General features: G+C 40.4%; 1 protein-coding gene across 6 annotated transcripts in view; it reads left to right on the top strand.

The window, feature by feature from the left end:
- The window catches only part of TNFRSF19 (TNF receptor superfamily member 19), a 52,989-nt gene that overhangs the window by 16,898 nt on the left and 12,491 nt on the right, over positions 1-23,600 (top strand). For 4 of the 6 annotated variants that reach the window (XM_035115252.3, XM_088668275.1, XM_088668276.1 and 1 more), the window contains 3 exons: positions 1,994-2,104; positions 10,302-10,480; positions 12,307-12,392. In XM_035115252.3, the coding sequence (XP_034971143.1) occupies positions 1,994-2,104; positions 10,302-10,480; positions 12,307-12,392 (376 nt within the window). Of the gene's footprint in view, positions 1-1,993; positions 2,105-7,904; positions 7,979-10,301; positions 10,481-12,306; positions 12,393-23,600 lie in introns of all 6 variants that reach the window. The other 2 variants (XM_088668278.1, XM_088668277.1) reach the window with 1 other exon arrangement.

The raw sequence follows: 23,600 nt of genomic DNA, 5'->3' as shown, positions 1-23,600 counted from the left end.
TAATAGCCTCATTGATACATAGGAAACTGAGGTGGTGCTCCAAAAACTGCTTAAAGGACAAGAAACTACAAGATGGAAGCAGCTGGAGGGAACGACTCATGATTTCAGTTATTTCTATACTAATGTTCACTATATGGGAAACAAGCAAGACAAATTTGAGCTCTTAAAACAGGATGGCAAATATGACCTGAAATCTGGTGGGATGAGACTGATGACTGGAATGTAGAAACTGCAGCATATAACCTGTTCAAAAGGAATAGACCAAACAAGAAGGGAGGAGGAGTAGCATTGTATGTAAAGGATGTATGCACTTGTGAAGAGATCCATTATCTGGAAGATGGAGGGCAGATAGAAATTATATGGGTAATAATTGTAGGAGAGGCAAGCAACAGTTACCTTAGTGTCTGCTGTAGACAGCCAAGCTAGACTGAAGACTTGGATGCCTTCCTAGAGTAGATTACCAAACATTCAACAAAGAGATATACAGTAGTCATGGGAGACTTACACTTCTCCGATAATTGTTGGAATGCAAAACTCCACCAAGAATGTACGGTCCAACAAATTCCTCCATTGTCTTGCTGACACGTTTATTTCCCAGAAAATGGAAGAAGCAACATGAGGATCATCTATCTTGGACCTGGTCCTCACCAACAGGGAGGAACTGATCAACGATGTGGAAATAATGGGAACCTTAAGAGGAAGTGTTCATGTCCTCTTGGAAGATATTGGATATATTTTTTCTTAGTAATCAGTGTCAATTACAGAAAAGCTGGTCAGAACTAGCATCCCTAATCGTTGACCATGCTGGTTGGGGCTGTTGTATAAAACATCTGAAGGTCAACAGGTTGGGAAGCCTCTATAAGATTATTGATAAAATTCAGCTGATTAAGATATTGTGAATTAGCCCAAAGCAGTTCATGCTTCACCAAGAGGCAATGAATGTAGGATCAGTTCTGAATGTGGTGGTGTTACAATCTTAGTTAAGGTTAGCAAACCTCTAGCTCATATTTGCAGAGTAACAATACTTAGAAGTCACCACCCACCACCCATGTTGAAGTAATATTGAAAATGATGTGTATTTGTCTCACAAATGTGTGTAGGACTTAAACACATAGTTAATTTAAGTACCACTGGTTTTAAATGGGAGTTGTGTAAGGCTGTAATTCTAAATAGATTTCTCTGTAAGCCTTAGTGAATACAGTGGGACTTATTTCTGAGCAAATACATATTTTGCACAATTTCAAATACTAAGATGTAGCATATTGTTTTTGTTTTAGTGATTTTTAATTTTTTTGTAATTTTAGCTTACATAGTTTGTCAAAAGAATTTTGATATTTGTATACTTAAAAAAATTAGTGCCTAATAGTTCCAACTTGCTTCAGTGAGGGGTGGTGTATTTCTGTCAATAGCATCTACTTCCAGGAAAACACTTCAAAAATACAAATGTTAACTATATTTTAAGGTACCACAGATACATATCACCAATTTGACTTTGCTTCTAAACCAATTTACTGTAATTAGATAGATAAAAGTTACAACTATTTCAGTTACATGTCTTAATGTTAAAATGAATCTAAGCACAGATGTTGCATCAGTAATTTGCTTTCAAAGATTTTTCCTACTGGAGGTGATTAGGATAAAGCATTGGTTTATCTATCAGTAAAGAGAGCTCCAATACTTATAAGGCTACTGTTTCAACCAGCAAGATTGGAAGCTACTGCCAATGGTCCTCCCATTGACTATAGCCTGCAAAAAGGCCTGAAATGGAGTGTTTCACAGGGTGGGGTGCCAGAGGCTCTGGATCCTAAGAAGGGCCACATGCCAAACGTTCAATGGCATTTAATCCCAAATAAGTGCATACAGGACTGCAGCCAGGGAGCGCAATCTCAACACCTTGAAAGCACCAGGGAGGAGGAGCAAGACATGTAGGATTACACCAATAGAAACAGATTAACTGAAGCACTATTAATTAAATTTATATTTTCATTTTTAGACAAATACTGTAATTTGTGAAACTGGAGACTGTAGAGAGCAAGAGTTCAGGAATCATGATGGAAACTGTATGCTATGCAAACAATGTGGACCTGGCATGGAACTGTCTAAGGTATGCATGTTTATTCACATTCTCTAAACCATTTTTCTTTTGATCCCATGTTTCGCAGTTATTGAGATTAACTTGAGTATTATGTATTGAGTCACTGAGGGTTGTGAAATGGCACTTAGAAATGACAAGCGTTTTGTTAAAAATATTTAGATTCCCAGTATTAAGAACTTCAGAACAGCCCTGCTAGGTTAGACCCAAAGGCCCATCTAATGAAGCATTGCTTTCCCATAGAGGCCTACCAGATGTCTATGGGAAGCCCACAAAGATGACATGTGCACAATAGCACCCTCACATTTGTGTTCCACAGCAGTTGGTATTCACAGCAACCAATATTCTGTGATACACTTTGGCAGTCATTTTATATAGTTATGAGGCTATTCATAACTTTTAGGCCATTCCTTTCTATACAAAAACATGAAATATGTGATTATATTCTTAGCCGTATTTGGTTCTGGAGTAAAAATGTTAAAACAGAAGCTTTGTGGTTTCTGCTTTCTTTGAACTGATTTGCTCAGAGCATCCACAAACTTAAAATTTAGTAGGAGATTTTATTCTTAAAGAACATTACACCCTTTCTTCACTGCTTTTAGTTAAATGAGAAGCTGTGCATCTTATGAGTGTCATAAATAATGTTTAATACTGCTACTATGTGCTTTTTGTCACTTGGAAGAGCAGAAAGTATTTTCATGCTACGGACTGGTTGCATTTGCATGTAAAGCTAAATTATTATTTGTTGTGACTTGCTTGAGCATCTGAACCCACTCTAGGCAACTTGCTGTTGTTAACAACAAACCAAGAAGTGAATCCATGGTTTGTTGTTAGCTTACAAATTGTGTCTTTTTTAAACTAAAGTTTGGGGTTGTTGTCAAACCCAGCAGTTTTTTCTTAACCATGGTTGGTTTGCCTAATTTGAGCTCAACAACAACAAACCCAAATGCGGATGAATTCTGATAATAGTCGTTTAGACAAGAAGTTTCCCATAGAAAGCAGTGTACACTGAGAGTTCATGACAGAAGTTGAAATATTCTGGTGGTGACTCAGATGGTTGTCTAACCATCTTTTGTGAAAGCCTCTCCCTTGGTTAACTGCTTCTTTTCATCTTTTATCTTTGGATAGATGGTAAATATTAGCGCTTCAGTTTCTGACACCTCAGAGCAACGTTGCTCATTAAAATCTTACCTGATTTTTGTCCGACAACCTATGATACTTAGATCTCCAGGCGCAGAGTCTTCTCCTCCCATTTGCTTGGGTGGCCAAGTGCCTGTAAGTTTGGAAGCAAAACAGGACCACCCAAATATAAAGCCATTACTTCACACCTGCAGGCTATGGTGGAACTCAGGGAATGGTGTCTTTCTGCTCTCCCTACTTCTTCAGAATAAATAACTATTGCTGTTTTACCTGTCCTTCCAATTTCTACCTTGTCTAATTTCCAAATCTTTCTACCGTACCATTGCATAATCCAGACTCTTGTGGTACACAACTGCCTCCATATTAAACATATCCAAAACCACATTCTTGAAGCTACGAACATGAGTTTGTCCAAACTGCGGGAGGCAGTGGAAGACAGGAGTGCCTGGCGTGCTATGGTCCATGGGGTCACGAAGAGTCAGACACGACTAAACGACTAAACAACAACAACAACAACAAAACCACATTTTATTTATACTTGCATGTGAACATGTATATTACAGTGAATACACATGTAAGATACATCTTCACATGCAAGTATAAATCAAAACATGGGCTGTTCTTGTAACATACCTTCCCTTTCCTGCTGGGGCAGGACAGGAGTTTCATTCAGGCTGCAGCTTTCTCCTTTCCCAGCTGATTTGCTGCTCCTCTCCTATGGGCTCAGGTGGAAGCTTACTAGAGAACTCAGAGATTTGGGGAGGCAAAATGAGGAGGGGGCTGTTGCCTTGGTTCTCACACGAAAAGACTTAGTTGAAACAAAATTTAAAAATTCCTTCCAGCAGCACCTTGGAGACCAACTAAGTTTGTCATTGGTATGAGCTTTCGTGTGCATGCACACTTCTTCAGATATACTGAAACAGAAGTCACCAGACCCTTATATATAGTGAGAGTGTGGGGAGGGGTCTTACTCAGAAGGGTGGTGGGAATGGGTGATTGGCTGATAGGTGTGGTAAACCTGTTGACGACTGATAACGACTGCAATTCATCTTATAGGAAAAAGCAAGGGGTGAGATGGCTAAAAATAGCTTTATCATGTATAATGAGATAAGAATCCAATGTCTCTATTCAGACCAGGTCTCTTCATGGTTTTAAGCTTGGTAATAAGTTGCAATTCAGCAACTTCTCTTTCCAATCTCTTTCTGAAATTCTTTTGCAATAAGACAGCTACTTTGAGATCTTGTATAGAATGTCCAGGGAGATTGAAGTGTTCTCCTACTGGTTTCTCTGTCTTGTGATTCCTGATGTCAGATATATGTCCATTTATCCTTTGGTGTAAGGGTTGGCCTGTTTGTGCAATATAGAGAGCTGAAGGGCACTGTTGGCATTTGATGGCATACACAATGTTAGAAGATGAGCAATTAAATAGCCCTGAGATGGTATGTTTGATGTTGTTGGGGCCAGTAATGGTGTTGTCCAGGTGTATGTGGCAGCAAAGTTGGCATCTGGGTTTATTGCAGGCTCTGGTACCAGTGTCCATGTTCAGTCTGGTGGTTGTATTATTGTGGGTGAGGAGTTGTTTAAGATTGAGTGGTTGTCTGTAGGCAATGAAAGGTCTTCCTCCCAGAGCTTGAGAAAGAGAACTGTCATTGTCTAGGAGAGGTTGTAGATCTCTGATGATGCGTTGTACTGTTTTAACTTGGGAGCTGTATGTGATTACTAGTAGTATTCTGTTATTTTCTTTTTTGGGTCTGTCTTGCAGCAAGTTCTCTCTGGGTATCAGTCTGGCTCTGTTGATCTGTTGTTTAACTTCATCGGGTGGATATTTTAGTTCTAAAAAGGTTTGCTGTAGATCTTGGTGAGAGTCTCTGTCTGTAGATTTGGAACAGATGTGGCTGTAACATAGGGCCTGGCTATATACAATGGATTGTTTGGTATGTTTGGGATGGTAGCTAGAAGCATGTAGATATGTTTGTTGGTCATTTGGTTTACGGTATAAGGTGGTGTCTATATGCCCATCCTGTATTTTTATAGTACGGTAGTGTCCAAAAAAAGTATTTCTTGCATAGATTGGTTCATTGTTAGGTTGATGGGGTGAAAGTCATTGAATGTCTGGTGGAAGGTGTCCAGGGTCTGTTGACTATGTGCCAGATAATAAAAATATCATCAATGTATCGCAGGTACAAGAGAGGTTTGAGTGGGTAGGAGTTTAGGAAGCGTTCTAAATCTGCCATGTGGGTGCCCATTGCTGTGCCGCTGATCTGGAGGAACAGGTCATCACCAAATTTGAAGTGGTTGTGGGTAAGGACAAAATGGCAGAGTTTGGTAGCAAAGCCCACTGTGATTTTATCTGAAATGGTGTTCCTTATAGCTTGTAGACCATCGTTGTGTGGGATGTTGGTATATAGAGATTCCACATCCATAGTGGCTAGTATAGTGTTGTTAAGAAGATTATTCAAAGATTGTATTTTCCTCAGAAAATCTGTGGTGTCACATAAGTAGCTGGGAGGACTGATGGCATATGGTTTCAGAACAGAGTCCATATAGCCAGAAACACCCACTGTAATAGTGCCAACACCTGAGATGATGGGGCATCCTGGATTTCCTGGTTTGTGTATTTTAGGTAGAAGATAGAAAGTTCCTGGTTGAGGTTCCGCTGGTGTGTTTGTGAGGATCTGTTCTTGGATGTGTGGGGGTATCCCTTAACAATCTTGTTCAGTTCTTTTTTGTATCTTGTGTGGGGTCTGAGCCCAATTTTATGTAAAAGGCGGTATTGGAAAGTTGTCTGTGAGCCTCCTGGATGTAATCAGTTTTGTTCATGTTGATGACAGCTCCAACCTTGTCCACCTCTTTAATTATAATGTCTGGGTTGTTCCTGAGATTATCTATGGCTCTCCTTTCAGCATGGTTTAGATTTTGTTGTAAGCTATGGTGTTTTCTGGTCACATCCGTTTGGATTCTGTGGTGGAAGCAATCAATGTACAGATCTAGTGTGGTATTACGTCCATCAGGAGGGGTCCATGTGGAGTCCCTTTTTGTGTAACATTTTTTCGGTGGTAGTTGGTGGTCAATGTTCTGTTCATTAATGTGTTAGGAGGGTGGTGGTTCCCCAGTAGGCTGAGAGATGTTATGTTGTGAATATGTTGTTTGTTTTACTTTGTCTTGTTCTTGTGTGTGTTGAAAGCACTCCTTCAGGCGTAAACAGCGGGAAAATGCTTCACAGTCCCCGCAGAACTGAATCATTTGTGGGGATTTGGCAGGGTAGAATGATAGTCCACGTGAAAGGACTGGTTCCTCAGCTGGGCTGAGTGTTTGCTGTGAGAGACTGACAATATTGTTGATCTTGTTGTTTTGATTAGTAGCCTGTAGTTTGGAAAGGTAAGAGAGTTTTTTGTTTTTCTGTTTTTTCAGTAACTCCAGTTGAGAGTGGTAAATGGTTTGTTTTTCCTTGTGGAGCTCTTGCCAGGATCTGGTGACTTCTGTTTCAGTGTAACTGAAGAAGTGTGCATGCACACGAAAGCTCATACCAATGACACTTAGTTGGTCTCTAAGGTGCGACTGGAAGGAATTTTTAAATTTTGTTTCAACTATGTCAGACCAACACAGCTACGTACCTGTAAAGAAAAGACTTGTCATTCTCTGTCCAGCTTCCTTGCTGGAGCTGCTTCTGGGAAGATCACATTTGGTCCTTCATATTCGTGCCATATCCCCCTTCTGCCAGCCCTTTGTGGCCTGGGATATTTTGGTAAGAGAGCAGCAGAAGATTATGAGTCAGTAAGGCTTACTGACTTAAAGGTTATGCCTCTACTCCAGTTCTCTGTTGGATTAATATATCTGAAAAGTCTTGGGGGGGGCATGATACCCCCAAATAAAATACTCAAATGCTTAAGAATACACAGGGTTTTATGTTTTCTTTTACTTTGTCACATGAAGCACTGAGAAGGGGCAGAATGTGGTTGCAGAGAGAAAGGAATGGGGTGGCTCGCCCCAGGTGCCCGAGTGGCTTCCTCCACTGCTGTCTCCAGTTGGTAGATGACATCTTCCAGGGTGGACCCTTGTCCTAGCAATGAAATGACTAGACCAGGCCCTGATAGAGAAGCCAGTAAAGTGGAGTAGGGGGAGAAGAGACAGGGCTGTTTGGGAGAGAAAGGCAGTGAGGGAAGAAGAGGAAATAAACTTCATGTGTGTTTGTACTATTAACTCATGGTTATGGAATTCACCAACAATTCATTTTCCCTTGTTCGATGGAGTCACTGTTAGCAGTACACTGTTAGTAATTCACAGCTTGTATCTGTTGGTTCAAGAAAATACAGGTTAAAATTCCTGGTTGCCAAGATCTTAAGTTTGGGGCAAGTACTCTTTGGTGAGAGAACCCTTAGCAGAGATTTAAAATCACAAAATATGCAGCAAACTAAAGCGTGGAAATAAGGACTGTTAGACCTTTAAAATATGCCCTTGTGAGTTCCAAAACATCTCTCTATCCCCAGCATAGGAAAAGACCACAGGTTTGGTAAGTTAAGAATTGGTTTACTTACAAACTGTCTAAAGGTCAGATTCATGTCCCTCCCACAGTTTTTAGCAGGCTTCATTTTGGGAGTGGTTGATGAAATGTGAGCTCTTGAAGAGCCATCAAGGTGGCAGCCACTGTTTTTGTTTCCCTCCCTTAATACAGTGCCTCTTTCTTGGTGATATGGAGGTTGGGGAAGGAATGGCAGCCACTAGCCTGACAGAACTTCAAGAGCGCCAGTGAGTGTTTTCCTAAACCCCAAAAATAATGCCCACTCAAAATACGTTGCCTTTAATGCCTTGTCAAATATGCCTGTGAAATTTGAGGGGCCATTTGGGTTTAGCCCTAGTTATAGCTCATTGCTTGCATCAGTCTGAAGGCTTATAGATAATTTCTAAAGAAATTATTATACTCTGTCCAATTCTCTGTCCATTAAATTAGATACACGTTAGATCATCTTGCTTGCTTTTAACATAGTAATCAGGAAACTGGTTTGTTGTATGTGCTATTTAAAACATATCTTCCATATCTTTGGCAAGTCTTTCAAAGAAACTATTTTGAAGCAGTTACTGGATAACATTTTGTTATCTCTTTCAAACAATATGCTTTGCAACTCTTAACTACAATATGCACATTTCAGAATATGCTTTTTAAAAAGAAACAAATTACTTCATATAAAAATGCTATGTTTTAAGTTTATCTAGTATTTAAGGGAAGGATGTGGGAGAAGTGTCTGTTTCTAAAACTCTTGTTCCTGATATCACCCCTTTCCACTACCATTTGCCAGAACAATATAAATGCAGATATCCCTTGCAGTTTGTTTATGGAATATATTTGCAGTCATGACATACTGGTGGTTATTATTGCAAGAAAGACACCAGACTTGGCAGGTTTTGGCAATAGAAAATTGCAAGGAAGGAAAGGGTTTCCCCCCCCCAAAAAAGGAAAGTATGGGATACACTTGCACTCCCTTTTTAGAGTGAGGACAACTGGAGAACTCAGTGACATCACAGGACCATATCTGGTTAACTACATAGCACTTGATGTCATCATGCTTACTGTATGACCACTAATCATTTGGTACCACACAGTGAAGAAACCAATTCATTTTAAATTTCCACTGAAACTGTAGCTGCAAACCGCCACAAAGATATGCAAGGAAGAGGGTAAGGTAAGGCTTTATCATGAGCACAGGGGCGTAGCAAGGTGGGGCAAAGGGGGCGGGTCACCCCAGGTTCCACACTGGAGGGGGTGACATTCTGCACCCCAGACTCCCAAGCCAAGCACCGCGGTGGCCGCTGGTAAAAAGCCTCGCTCGGCGCGGCAGCAGCTAAAAGCCACCCGCCACGGCACCAAGGGAAACATTTTACCGGGCGGCGCCGCAGCGCTCAGCTTGGGAGTCGCGGGGGGGCCACCCCACGACTCAGCATCGCACGACATCTGCGCATGCGACGCACATTGCAGCGCCCCGCCCCCAGGTTTGCCGCCCCAGGTGCCGCTCTGGCTTCCTCCGCCAGTGCATGAGCACTTTGAAATAGCAACATGGTGGACTCCCACATAAACTCCATGTTTATCTTCAGAAGCCCTCCCCAGCCATCTAAAATGAGTCCCTCCCCTAAAATGGTGACTGGGGAGAAGGCCTTCTTGATAGTGGCACCTTGCTTAAATAATTCACTTCCCAAAGCGCTATAGGTAATGTATCATTCACATCAGTCAAATACCCTTTTTATTTTCTCAAGAATTTTAACTTAATGGTATATTTTATGTTGCTGTTTTTATTCAGTTTTACTTTACTATTTTATTAATGTCATTGATGCTGTATTGTATTTGTTATATCATTTATGTGAACCACCTTGGAAATATTGAAGGAAGGTGCACACATTCCTTAAATAAAGTAATTTGCACTCCAATTTTGCTAAATTAATTACCATAATATTCTAGCTATTATAAATACATAGCACCAGCTCCTCTCTATGTTCTCAGTGTTGCTAATAAACATTGAAAACATGTTAATATTGGTAGTTAATATTTGGGTTTTTAAAAATTGGATCCATGATGCCTTGTCTTTTTAGTGAAAAGCAGGGTTTCGTACTTTATTATAGAGATGAAACATGCATATTTCAAACAGCAAATGGTTATTTACTTTCTTAGTTTAGCTACTATCATTTGATACGCTTTTATTTTTCCTGTTTTGATGTAAGTGTCTAAGAACTTAGAGCTTCTGCATTTTCACATACAGTACCTAGCTTAATTAATAATGGACAGCTCAATAATTCCCATAAGCCTGTAATAATGTAGCAGTGGGAGACCATGGAGTCCTTTATCATTCAAATGCTTAGCCGTTTCTCAAATAAAGTAGATGAATAAGTATTGCTTATAGAAGTAAGGGAGATTATTAGTAGTGGAAGACACATTTGAACTTGCTGAAAGGATTGCTTTTGTCTCTAGAAAGTCTTATTCTCGGAAATAATTACACTGAGTCTTTGCTTCATCCTTGCAATCTCCCTTTATTCACGCTTCTAAATTTCTGAATAGTGTGTTCTTGCTTGTTAATCCCTACAGGAATGTGGCTTTGGATATGGGGAGGATGCCCAGTGCATGACATGCAGACCAAACAGATTCAAGGAGGACAGGGGCTTTCAGAAGTGCAAACCATGTTTGGACTGCGCTCTAATAAATCGATTTCAGAAAGCCAATTGTTCTGCTACCAGCAATGCTGTTTGTGGAGACTGCTTACCAGGGTGAGTTAAGGAATCACAAGGAAACTAGAAATAACTTGTCTGCAGGGTTAGTACAACACAGTTCAGATTTAGAAAACCCTACAGTCTGAGACTTGGCTGGCTTTCCCATCATAGACTGATGACTCTACCTTTTTGTTTTGCTGATTATATCTTCAGGACTGATTTCATGTCCTTGATGAATACTTCAGTGCTTCAATGAGAAACATTACGTTATTTCAGCACTATGAAATCCATTAACCACATGTACAGTAAACCCTCAATTTATGCATATTTAGCTTGTGCACATTCAGCTTTACACACTTGGCAAATAAATAAATAGGGGGTGGGCATCCAGGAAAAAAAGACTTTGGCAATCCCACCTGCCATTGAACCCAGTGTGTTTTGACTAGACACAATTTTGGCTTTAGGCACGATCCCCAGAACATAACCCAATGTAAATTTCAGTCTTACTGTATTCCACATGCTTTTATGGTCATTTTAAAAAGTTGTAAACATAATATCACTCGGACATGAAAAATTCTAATTTTCATGCTACCATGCTTAGCTAGTGCTGAACCAGTTGGTTTATTTCACAGCACAACACGTAGAATTTTATCAGAAAGATGGCACTACTTTTAAAAAGGTAGATATCTGTGTTATCTGAGTGACCACAGCTGCAGAACAAGAGCTTAAAATATTCTCATATATGGTTAAATGTAAGACTTGGTCTTATGTTTGCATATACACAAAACCATGGTTTAAAAATATGTGGATGAGCCTCCATGAGCCCCTAAACAAAGTTTCAAACTCTATTATTTATTCCTTTCCACTCCTGTTCTATGGCTGGAAGAAGGATTTCTGCCAGGTTTGGTTTCAAAGAATCTCAGTTTACCATTACTTTAAAAACATTAAATCATATACAGTGGTACCTTGTTTTGCATATGTCTTGGTTTGCATACATTTTGGATTACAAATACGTCAAACCCGGAAGTGTGTGTCCCAGTTTGCAACCTTTTTTTGGATTACAACCCATTATTTTTAGATTACGGGGGGGGGGGGAATTGGGAGGCCCCATTGGCGAAAGCGCACCTTGGTTACAATCTGTTTTGGTTTACAAACAGACCTCCGGAACGGATTATGGTTGTAAACCAAGGTATCACTGTAATGGTTAGTTGCTAAACAAGCAAACTTCAAACCATGAATTTATTAAGATGGTTGTTTAACAATCCATTTTCCATGAATCACAGTTCCCAGCTTGTACATAACAGTTAACCCAAGATTATTTGAATTGAAACTTGGTAGAAGTGCTCCTCCCAGCTGCATGGGAAGACAGATGGTAGAGTATGCTAGCCTAGTGCTTCACATGGTGTTTATAGAGGCTCACCCACATAACACAGCAAACCATTGTTTATCATTATGTACAGACTGTTGTCGGGGGGGGGGATGGGCAGAAATTCCATACATAAACTGTTTGGAATGTTGTATAGGTCCCCACACTCATCAGAACCTTTCTCAGAATGCTGTTCTTTAGTGATGCAGTGTTGGAAATTGACTATTAGTACTGTGAAACAAATGGTGGTGGGGAAATAGCTAAAAGGAAAGCTGGTTTCATTGCTCCCTTCTTCCCCCTCCCATTGAGAACTTTAATATCTGTCCTCGGTATTAATAGACATTGGATTTTATCCTCTTAACTTAGTCACTGATTTACTGCATGATGTCACTTTTTTCAGAGCTGTTCTCTAGGTACAGTACACTCTTCCCATATCTATGAAATATATCCATTTGTCCTGCTATTAAAATTATGTAGACATCATGTGGAATGTGTGATCTGTTCCTCTGTCTTTCAGATTCTATAGAAAAACCAAGCTTGGGGGCTTTCAGGATATGGAATGTGTTCCTTGTGGTGACCCTCCACCTCCTTATGAACCTCACTGTAAGTGCTCCTGACAGTAAAATAGTATGATATTGAATTCAGGTTTGTTTGGGGTTTTTTGAACATGTACAGCTGAATTGAATTTGATAATTGAAATTGATATGTTGCCACAAATACCTCGCCTGGAAAAGCAAATGGAATATCACTAAAATAAAACTGCTTGATAATCCTAGCCTTTTAAAAGAGGCTGTCCAGCCTAGGCCCTGCTGATTTCCCAGTGCACTGTCCCAAGTCTTAACATGGGACAAACACTAGGCAGCCCTTCCCCAGGCAGAACTGCTGGTACTTGAGAGCCTTGTCCCTTGCAGAATGGGGTGCAAGCTTCAGCCACAAATGGATGAATAGTGTTCAAGCATGTTAACCAGTAATTGTTTCTCTCAGAGTGGTTTCCCAGCCCTTGTTCTTGTTGACTTTGGCTCTTCTTCACTTCTGAGCAGAACGATCCCAGATTTGAAGCTGAACCTGGCGGTTGGGATAATCCTGGAGTTGTTTGTATGCCCTTGCTTCCTTGTGGTTTTAATGGATGCCTTCTTTTTATGGCAAGAGGAAGAATGAAATGGAGTAGTGTGCAGAAGGGCATGGCTAACCAACTGGAACTGTGAATGGCTGTGTCCCACACTGCTAACATTTTGCTATGGGTCACATGTGTTATGTTTTAATATTGACATGAACCAACAGTGCCTGTCGTTCTGTTTAATACATCTGTAGTTCTGTTTAATAATGAGTTCTGGTATCAAACTATCTTTCTAGTATTTTGATGCCTTTCATGGTGCAGTTTTCTAATTTGTTTTTATTTGTGTGAAGAACAGTATACATACGTGCAATAAAAATAATAAATAAAATAGTAATATGTGAATAAAATAATGCATTTTTAGTAAGAACATATGTTTTGCATAATAGTTCAAATTCATTCAAGTATTAAGCATACATTTGTACACTGCTAATTCTTTATCTCAAATAGATAAAAGTTGCAAATATTAAGGTTATGTGGCTATATAAATTAATCACAATGTGTATGCTTTGGCAAATTTTTGTTTGCTCTTGAATACAAGTTGAGGCTACACTTCCAGAGTTAAAATCCCATAATATGGTGGGGCATTAATGAGGACTACAGAATGCTGGAAGCAGTTGATTATTACCCAGCTGGCTATAAATTTCAGGGCTAGCTTTCATCTTCACTCTCTCTGTAGACCTCTTTAAAACATGGTTTAAATATTTACTCATGGAAAACCTGCTTGTGAGCTGTTAAAATACCATCAGAAAGTTGAAAGGATTTTGTAATGATCAAGTAAGGGGTGTAAAAGGCCAAGAGAATTGTTATCATTCTTAGGTAAACTTTATAGGGTAAACAAAAAATTCTGTGTCATATGATAATAGCAACTGAAGCCTATTCATTCAAATTCATTCAAAATAGCAAGTCCAAATATTTGCATTTACTTACAGAGAAATTTGATTGTACAATGGCAGTGCAAGTTTTTAAGCAGAAATTAAAACAACACTAAATTAATGTACAATATATTCAATTATTTCTTTCTTGAGGAGAGGGAATAAGGAATAACTATTAATAAAGGTAGGAAAGTGTACAGAAAACCTTGCATTTAATTTTACTCCGTTATCTTCTGGTGGATTTTATTATTTATTTAAAACTTTTGAAAATCAGATGGAATTAATTACAAAAAATAATAATCAAGCCCTTGATAAGTCTTGGCTCTCCAAGACTGGTTGCAGAATGGTTAAAAAATAGCAAATAGCAAAAATAGCTCATTGAGAATGAGAGCTGAACGATTTCACTGGCAGTGCCTATTTTGCATAGCTTCTTTTAGTCAAGATGTGGGCTAATCTTATTTTCACCCCCAATTGTGCAAAGCTGTATAAAACATTTGCTCTTCCACAGTTTTTGATTGCTTCATATTTCAGTGTCTGGAATAAAAAACCATTGATTTTCTGCAAGATTTTCTAACTGAACTATAGCAGTGTTTTGAACTTTAGGCCAGAAGATGTTTTCCTAACACATGGCTCTTGCCAAAAACAGCAGCTGCATGTCTAGTTTCCTGACTCCCTGTAACTTCTAGTACAGTTTCCCTGTTTTCACGACATCAAGACATTGTGTGTTTCTCTATTCCATCACTTTTGACTGCTGGTGATAAAGTCTTTTATCTTCACATAATGTGTTTGCAAGACATACAGTTCCATAATACTATTTTTATATGAAGCAGTGATGTTTATTTTTCCCAGCATTTTGAATTCTGAGGTTGATATGTATCATCTTGTAAACAAATGTTTTGCCACATATCAAGTATATATAGCGGTTTTAGTGAAGGTAAGCTTGGCATGCAAGAGAGGTTTTAGAAAGCTGAAATAACAATATTAAGCAGTTTATTACTTATCTTTTGCTTATTAAATAAGAATGTTAAACAAGTGAAATCAGTTTGATAAATACAATCAGTTGCAACTAAATTGAATTTTAAAAGCATGCCTTGTCATCACTAATGGTTTAATTATACATTATTAGTGTTTAGTTACGAGAGGAATAAATGTCACCTCAGATATTGTAATCATATTTGCCCTTTGTGTGATGTAGTAGCTAGGGTTGCCACATTTCAAAAAGTGAAAATCTGGAAACAAAAGTTGTTGAGCTTTGAGCTTTTTTTGTGGCAAAGTTGAGCTTTTTTTGTGGCAAAGTTGACAACATATCTGTTGCCATTCACCCAGATTTTCTGATTTTTGCCTGGACACTGCTTCCGACTGCAGTCCTAGAGTTCTAGGACTAGGGCCTGGGAGATCAAGTTTCTAATTCCCATTTCACCATATTTCAGTCTAACCTACCTCACAGAAATGTTGTGAGGATAAAATGGGGAGAGGGAAAACCTCTACAGCACCTTGAAGGAAAGGTGGAAAATAATTATTGCTTTATATCAGTCTGATTAGAAGAGAGTCTTCGCAGCATTTTATGTTGGTTACTCTGCTGTTCTATCACATTCAGGTAGGATTGTGAAATATACTTGGAGTCCTTTAGTGACTTCATGCTCTTTATTGCAGCTTGTAAAACAGCAGGGCCAGCTCTAGGTAGATCCCCCGGTGGCGCAGGGCACCGGGCCAATAGGCTGGGCGGCGCAACCATGCTGCGCCCTGCGACGCCGGGGGCGCCGGAGCGATCTCCGCCCCTCAGCGCCAGGGCGCACAACCTGCTCGAGACTGCCCTGTAAAACAGTGAATGGGATGCCCCCCAAACCTCATGCTTTTATATAGAGTGGTAAAGGTAAAGGGACCCCTGACCATTAGGTCCAGTCATGACCAACTCTGGGGTTGCGGTGCTCATCTCGCATTATTGGCCGAGGGACAGCTTCCAGGTCATATGGCCAGCATGACAAAGCCACTTCTGGCGAACCAGAGCAGCACATGGAAACGCCGTTTACCTTCCCACTGTAGCGGTACCTATTTATCTACTTGCACTTTGATGTGCTTTCGAACTGCTAGGTTGGCAGGAGCTGGGACTGAGCAACGAGATATACAGTGGTACCTCGGGTTAAGTACTTAATTGGTTCCGGGGTGGCATTCGCTCCCCGAAAAGTACTTCATCCAGGCGGTAACAGCATGCGTGTGCAAAGCGCCAATAGAGCGCTTCTGCGCATGCGCAAACCACACAAATCACTGCTGTGCATGCATGCGTGGCGGAACTCGGAAGTAAACACTTCCGGGTCCACAGAGTACTTAAACTGAAAGTACTCAAACTGAAGCATACTTGAACCGAGGTATGACTGTACATTATTTACACAACAAGTGCCGTCTGGTTGGCTGATTCTGCTTCCCTCCTGGAGCCTGATTGGTCTTCTCCTGCAAGCAAATCAGTTGTTGCATTCTAGGATCCTACTTGCCTATTGTTCTAGGATCCAAACTTAGTATATAACAGATTACATAGGTCTGTATTTAGTGAGCTGCCTGGAATGGAGTAGCAGTAGTCTTATATTTGGGCTGCACTGAATTTTTGGAAGAGTCATATAAAGTGCCATAGACCTTTTTTAAAAAATCCCAACTTATAAAATCAATCAATATGGCTCTTATAATGGCAAAACTAGAACTGAATTCTGTAGCCCCAGTTCAGAGGCCCTCTGCTTCACCAGCAACACTGAAATACATGGTGGTGGTTGTTTAGTCGTTTAGTCGTGTCCGACTCTTCGTGACCCCATGGACCATAGCACGCCAGGCACTCCTGTCTTCCACTGCCTCCCGCAGTTTGGTGAAACTCATGTTCGTAGCTTCGAGAACACTGTCCAACCATCTCGTCCTCTGTCGTCCCCTTCTCCTAGTGCCCTCAATCTTTCCCAACATCAGGGTCTTTTCCAGGGAGTCTTCTCATGAGGTGGCCAAAGTATTGGAGCCTCATCTTCAGGATCTGTCCTTCCAGTGAGCACTCAGGGCTGATTTCCTTCAGAATGGATAGGTTTGATCTTCTTGCAGTTCATGGGACTCTCAAGAGTCTCCTCCAGCACCATAATTCAAAAGCATCAGTTCTTCGGCGATCAGCCTTCTTTATGGTCCAGCTCTCACTTTCATACATCGCTACTGGGAAAACCATAGCTTTAACTATATGGACCTTGGTGCTGTACATGGTACAGTTTCACTATTCATTGCAGTGTTGCCAAAATTTCTATACGCTCATTTCCTAAGGCCTATCCTATGCTAGCCAAAAGCACAGTGTGCACCTAGCTGACTTCAACTAGTTTTTCCACAACATTGCCATTTACCTTGGGTGGGGGAGAGAGAGAGAGAGAGAGAGAGAGAGAGAGAGAGAGAGAGAGAGAGAGAGGACAAACCTTCCAAGGCTCCCCTTGGTTTGGCTCAAGTTTCCCAAAATAAAATTTGATTGCCTTGGGGAAGGTTTGCTTACCTCCATCGGCCCCTGCCTGAGCCATGTGCCTCAAACATTCCCCTTCCATCTCTTTACCTGGTGAATTGGCTGGGTGCAGGAGCAGCAAAGGAGAAAAAGGTGGCATCCCTCTCTCTTCTCATTTCCCTCAGTCACTTGTCATCTAAGTGACAAAATGCAGTGCACTTGAGGATCATGCTCCATCGTGGCTTCCTCATGCTGTTAGCTAGATTGCAAGGTGATAGTGGGATGGTGTGTGGTGCAAAGTGAAAAGTGTATTTCTTTCAAGGGCTCTTAAAAGCCAGTTGAATGGGCTTTTAAATGTTTATTTTAGAGGGTTTCTTAAAATGTGAAACTGAATAAATAAATTGAACTAGTAATGCTGTGAATTGCACCATGGGTCCTTCTGCTTCCATAGCATGTCCTTTGTCACAGAGCTGTAGACTTTCCATGTTGGCTGTTCATGGATGATGCTCATTTATGTTGCATTTTTTTCTCCAGCTTCCTTTTGGATCCATCTGGTTGTACTATGGGGGTTAGGAAGCAGGTTTGTATTTTATTAGAATTCATTTTACTAATTGCAGGTAGTAGAGATATTATCTTTTAGGTGACATTAGTATTCCCTTTTACTTTCCCCCTGTGACCTGCCAGTCACTGGTGGCTTTATATTTTTCTCAAGGAAATAAGGCACAATGAATGGCTAGTTTGTTCACTGTACAAACCTCCCTTCCTGCTAGTGTTTTCCTCAAAAGGTCTACAAAAGTCAAAGAAAATAAAAAAATTCCTTCAGTAGCACCTTAAAGACCAACTAAGTTTTTATTTTGGTATGAGCTTTCGTGTGCATGCACACTTCTTCAGATACAGTGAAATGGAAGTTTCCAGGCACTTATGTAGAGAAGGGGTGGGGAGGGGTGGGGATGGGGAGGGGGGATCACTCAGAAGGGTGGTGGAAATGGGTGATTGACTGACTGATAGCTGTTGATGACCGCAAACGACTGCAAATGGTTTTGCATGAAAAAGCAAGGGTTGAGATGGCTGAAGATCGCTTATCATGTATAATGAGATAAGAACCCGATATCTCTGTTCAAACCAGGTCCCTCCATGGTTTTGAGCTTGGTGATAAGTTGCAATTCACCAAGCTCAAAACCATGGAGGGACCTGGTTTGAACAGAGATATCGGGTTCTTATCTCATTATACATGATAAGCGATCTTCAGCCATCTCAACCCTTGCTTTTTCATGCAAAACCATTTGCAGTCGTTTGCGGTCATCAACAGCTATCAGTCAGTCAATCACCCATTTCCACCACCCTTCTGAGTGATCCCCCCTCCCCATCCCCACCCCTCCCCACCCCTTCTCTACATAAGTGCCTGGAAACTTCCATTTCACTGTATCTGAAGAAGTGTGCATGCACACGAAAGCTCATACCAAAATAAAAACTTAGTTGGTCTTTAAGGTGCTACTGAAGGAATTTTTTTATTTTACTTCGATCCAGACCAACACGGCTACCTACCTGTAACCAAAAGTCAAAGACACAGCCTATTGCCTCAGGGCGTAAATAGGTAAAAGGTATTCTTAGAGACTTCTGCATTAGCATTAATCCTTTTGTATCAAGACTCAAGAGTCAAGAAAGAAAAAAAAGGAAAAATAATACGGTATTATCAGTAAAGGAAGGGAGGAAAATGAGTAGCTCAATGCATTAAAGAAATAGAGAAATAAGTAGTCAGATGGGTAGGGTACAAATAATAAATTGTTGTTGTTGTACTTAATTGTGCACAATTAATAACAACAGGAAGAGAATTTTCCCTATTTTTTTCTTCCCTGTGTTTGTAGCTAGTTGCTTTCTCCATATCAATCAGTACACACTTCAGAACCTTGTAATGCCTAGATTATAGCTAGTTCATCTGCCTGGCCTCTCAGAGCTATCAGGCAGAAAGAGGTGTGAGAGAGCATTAGGCAGAAATGAAATGTTTGTGTCTGTATAACAGAAACATGTTCAGAACATTGGATGATGTTTTACTCACAGAACCATTGAAATTAATGAGCATGCCTAAATTAGGTTCATTAATTTCACTGGGCCTGCTCTTGTTGTAAGCCAAAAATGGCTCATCTTCTGAGTTACGCCAATAAAACTCAGAGACAAGGAGTTTAGGAGTCCATTGTTGTTTACTGCAAAGCAATAGGTTACAGTCGAATCTTTTTCGCAAAACTGCAACCCTGCCCAAAGGTCCGGGCAGGGGTATTTATAACATTTCAAACAAAGAATTTAAATTTTAACCAATCATGTACATCATTATCTCATTTCATGTTTAATACGCATGCGCAATAAGCATTGCTAACCAAACTTTGATTCTCACCATGATCTATTACATTGTGTTAGTGTGCATATTGGGAACCTGTGTTACGTGTACCATGTATCAACTTAAGTTCTAGCTTATGAGCTGTATGTTTGTGATTGACATATTAGCTGTCCTTCTGTCCCAGTGGGGGACGAAATCATCAGTTTCATAAAACAACAGGTTACCATAACTTCTCTATTAGAAGCATATTCTAGGATTTATAGGGGTTCACATTATTACATTCATTATAGCCCTTAGGGCAACTACCACACTCTGAGTCAATCTAAGTTGAATACTACCCATTCCTACTGGTTTCTTATTTCTATTTTCTTTTAAAAAATACATCCACGTTGATTTCAGCTGGACACACTTTGAAATAAATGTTCTGCCCAAGTCTTTTTGTCCCCATTATTTTCACCAAACTCCCTTGTTAATAAGTAGCCCTGTTTGGAGGCTAAAAAACACAAGTCAGTGCTTTTCTTTTGACAACCGAGGTGCTTTATTTATCATGCATCATACTGAGTTCCCTCCCCCCCCCCAAAAAAAAATTGTGTCTAGACTGCTCCTTCCCTGGAGCTCAGAAGTCCTCTGAAGCACCTCTGAGACAATCAGCTAACATATTTTTGCTACTCATGCTTTTGGCTTACTGGCTTGACTTCTTTCCCTCCAGCTTCTCTTAAAATTACCTTTAAAAGTGCTGCCTCAGTATTTTATTCTCTGACTAGGCCTCACCCTCCTGAGGAGACTCCAGATGACTGAAAACAGTGCACCCCAGGGTTGCCCCATTACGTTTATCAAGCAGGCTGCATACTCAGTGTTTTGCAAGTCAGCTTTGTACATGTTTATTCACACTACTTGTTTAATTTTACCTTGATGGAGAAAAAAGAAAGGTCATTCGTACATCAAAGCTTTGAAGATAGAATATATTCTTCCTGATCAATCTGTAAAAAATGTGCCTTTTTCTGACTGGGATATTTTGTGTGGTATTCAAATATTGTACAACGTACATGAAGCTGGCTAATTTCCAATTTCTTTAGGAATGTTTAAACTGAAAACTGAACTCCTCTTGTGTTTGAATCTCTTTCCATTGGCATATAAATACAGTTATGTTTATTATGTATAATTGTGGATTATTAATATGAATAAACAGTCAGTTCCTGTTTATCCATATTAATTGTTTGTTTAGTCGTTTAGTCGTGTCCGACTCTTCGTGACCCCATGGACCATAGCACACCAGGCACTCCTGTCTTGCACTGCCTCCCGCAGTTTGGTCAAACTCATGTTCGTAGCTTCGAGAACACTGTCCAACCATCTTGTCCTCTGTCGTCCCCTTCTCCTAGTGCCCTCAATCTTTCCCAACATCAGGGTCTTTTCCAAGGATTCTTCTCTTCTCATGAGGTGGCCAAAGTATTGGAGCCTCAGCTTCACGATCTGTCCTTCCAGGGTGCACTCAGGGCTGATTTCCTTAAGAATTGATAGGTTTGATCTTCTTGCAGTCCATGGGACTCTCAAGAGTCTCCTCCAGCACCATAATTCAAAAGCATCAATTCTTCAGCGATCAGCCTTCTTTATGGTCCAGCTCTCACTTCCATACATCACTACTGGGAAAACCATAGCTTTAACTATACGGACCTTTGTCGGCAAGGTGATGTCTCTGCTTTTTAAGATGCTGTCTAGGTTTGTCATTGCTTTTCTCCCAAGAAGCAGGGGTCTCTTAATTTCGTGACTGCTGTCACCATCTGCAGTGATCAAGGAGCCCAAGAAAGTAAAATCTCTCACTGCCTCCATTTCTTCCCCTTCTATTTGCCAGGAGGTGATGGGACCAGTGGCCATGATCTTGGTTTTTTTGATGTTGAGCTTCAGACCATATTTTGCGCTCTCCTGATTCCATATTAATTACTCAGATACATATATTGAGCCCAGAAGATACATATAGGCCACAACAAATCCCTGTCTTATTGCTTCTTTCTCATAAACCACTTATGGCTATTGTGGCCTATCTCGGGGTGTGGGGTATGATTTAACCTCTTCCCTCACAGTGTGATTAAAGAAATCCTAACCATGTCTACTCAGAAGTAAGTTCTTTCGAATTCAGTGGGGCTTACTCACAGGTATGTGGGTTAGTTTTGCAGCCTAAAATTGTGAGAATCCAAGGAGTTTCAGTTGTCCAAATTTCTCCCATCCTACCTGTGAGTTTTGTTCTCAGACTTGCTGTCATACATATCATTTTTATTTCTTGTTCTGGTTGTTGAAGTGGTGGGGTTACCTTATTTTGTTTTTGTGTGTTGACTTGTCATTTTTATTTTTATTACGGATATGGGCTTCAAAAGGGGAAGAAGCCTGGGCCTCTTTAGACCTCTGAGGGAGCCTAATTCTGTCTAAAAGGAGGTCTCTGATATCCTGGCTCAACTTTCTCCATTCTGCTCTAAGACCGTAGAGCCGCACTCCTTCATGGTCAAACTGGAAGGAGATACAGGATGCATACACAGTCCTTCCATTTCCCCTAATAGGCACATCTTGGTGCATATAGCAAAGGTAGAAACATGAGTTTTATGAACTAAAAGGATTATACCAATAGTCTGTAATGTTTTAACTTTATTATGTGGAAAGGGTGAAGAAGGTGTTAATTTGAACAACAGGGATTGAGAATGTCAGTATTTCTCTTAACCAGCCTTCTGCACAAGTTAGCACTAGAAGAAACCTTTCATCTCTTGAGTCAATCCTATAATTAGCATCATTCTTTGCCAGAGGCTGAGTGAGTGTTTGTTTTAGGTATAATATGTCTGCAAGATATTTAACTTAATCATTACTTTTTATTAACAAAGAGCTAGCTGCTCAGTTATCAGATTTAAGTGAACTTGAAATTCCTCAGACAAAATGGGATAATGATTGACCTATGCTGTGTGGATGCTCTTTGTGGTCGGCCTTGTATATTTATCAGTAGGCTGACCCTTAAGGCGACTTACAGTATTTATGCTTTGAATTTAGAAAGCAGTATTGAAGGCTAAGTAGAGACTAATCTGCTAGATGCAGCTCATTGAACAACTAGATTGCATAGATCTTATCTACATATATTCTGTTGGGTTTGTTCTCTGAATTTACTGTATTGCCCATCTCAGTAAAGGAGCATAATTTTTCACTGGCATTTCATTTTTGATTGCATGAGAAGCTAAAATGCCTGAAAACCAGAAATATTATTTTGCTCAGACTGTACATTTCAAACTGCTTAGCTCCTCAAGTCTTTACTTCCAGATTTCTTCTTTTCTGACTTACCAGTATTTGGAATGGAGAGAAGTCTAACATTGCTCTACTTTCTCATCAATTTACTAGCTTCTGGATTTCCCCAGTGAGAAAATATGAGTATTTTGTTGTTGTTTAGTCATTTAGTCGTGTCCGACTCTTTGTGACCCCATGGACCAGAGCACGCCAGGCACTCCTGTCTTGCATTGCCTCCCGCAGTTTGGTCAAACTCATGTTTGTAGCTTCGAGAACACTGTCCAACTATCTCGTCCTCTGTCATCCCCTTCTCCTAGTGCCCTCAATCTTTCCCAACATCAGGGTCTTTTCCAGGGAGTCTTCTCTTCTCATGAGGTGGTTCTCAGAAGTTGTAGGACAAGGTAAAACCTTACTGGCTTCACATGCATAGAACAAATGTTGCACCAACCCTTAGGAGCTAGTTTAGCAATGTGTTGTATTCATGTTTAGCTGCTAATATGCTGCCAGGTGTGCAGCAAGTCAGTAGAATCCAAAGTAAACTTTCAGCACTTCACTTGGGAGCATGCAGCAGCTTGTTCTGCCTCAGGAGCCCAGTGCGTTGGCTAGTCCTGGAACAAACACGTAGATCCTTGAAGAAGAACAAGTTTTCTAGGTGCTCTAAGGCAGGTGTAGAAGGCCTCAACTTGGAGTGTGGAGACTAGCAGACAGTGAGAAACATCTAACAGTATGCTGTAAGCCTGCAGAGAGGCAACACAGCAGGGAAATAGCTGTTGTAGTAACTTCTATA

This window comes from Zootoca vivipara, chromosome 4, assembly GCF_965207765.1.
Source record: "Zootoca vivipara chromosome 4, rZooViv2.hap1.1, whole genome shotgun sequence".
NCBI lineage: Eukaryota > Metazoa > Chordata > Lepidosauria > Squamata > Lacertidae > Zootoca > Zootoca vivipara.
The sequence above is the reverse complement of the archived record's forward strand: the minus strand, read 5'-3'. Positions and strand labels throughout refer to the sequence as shown.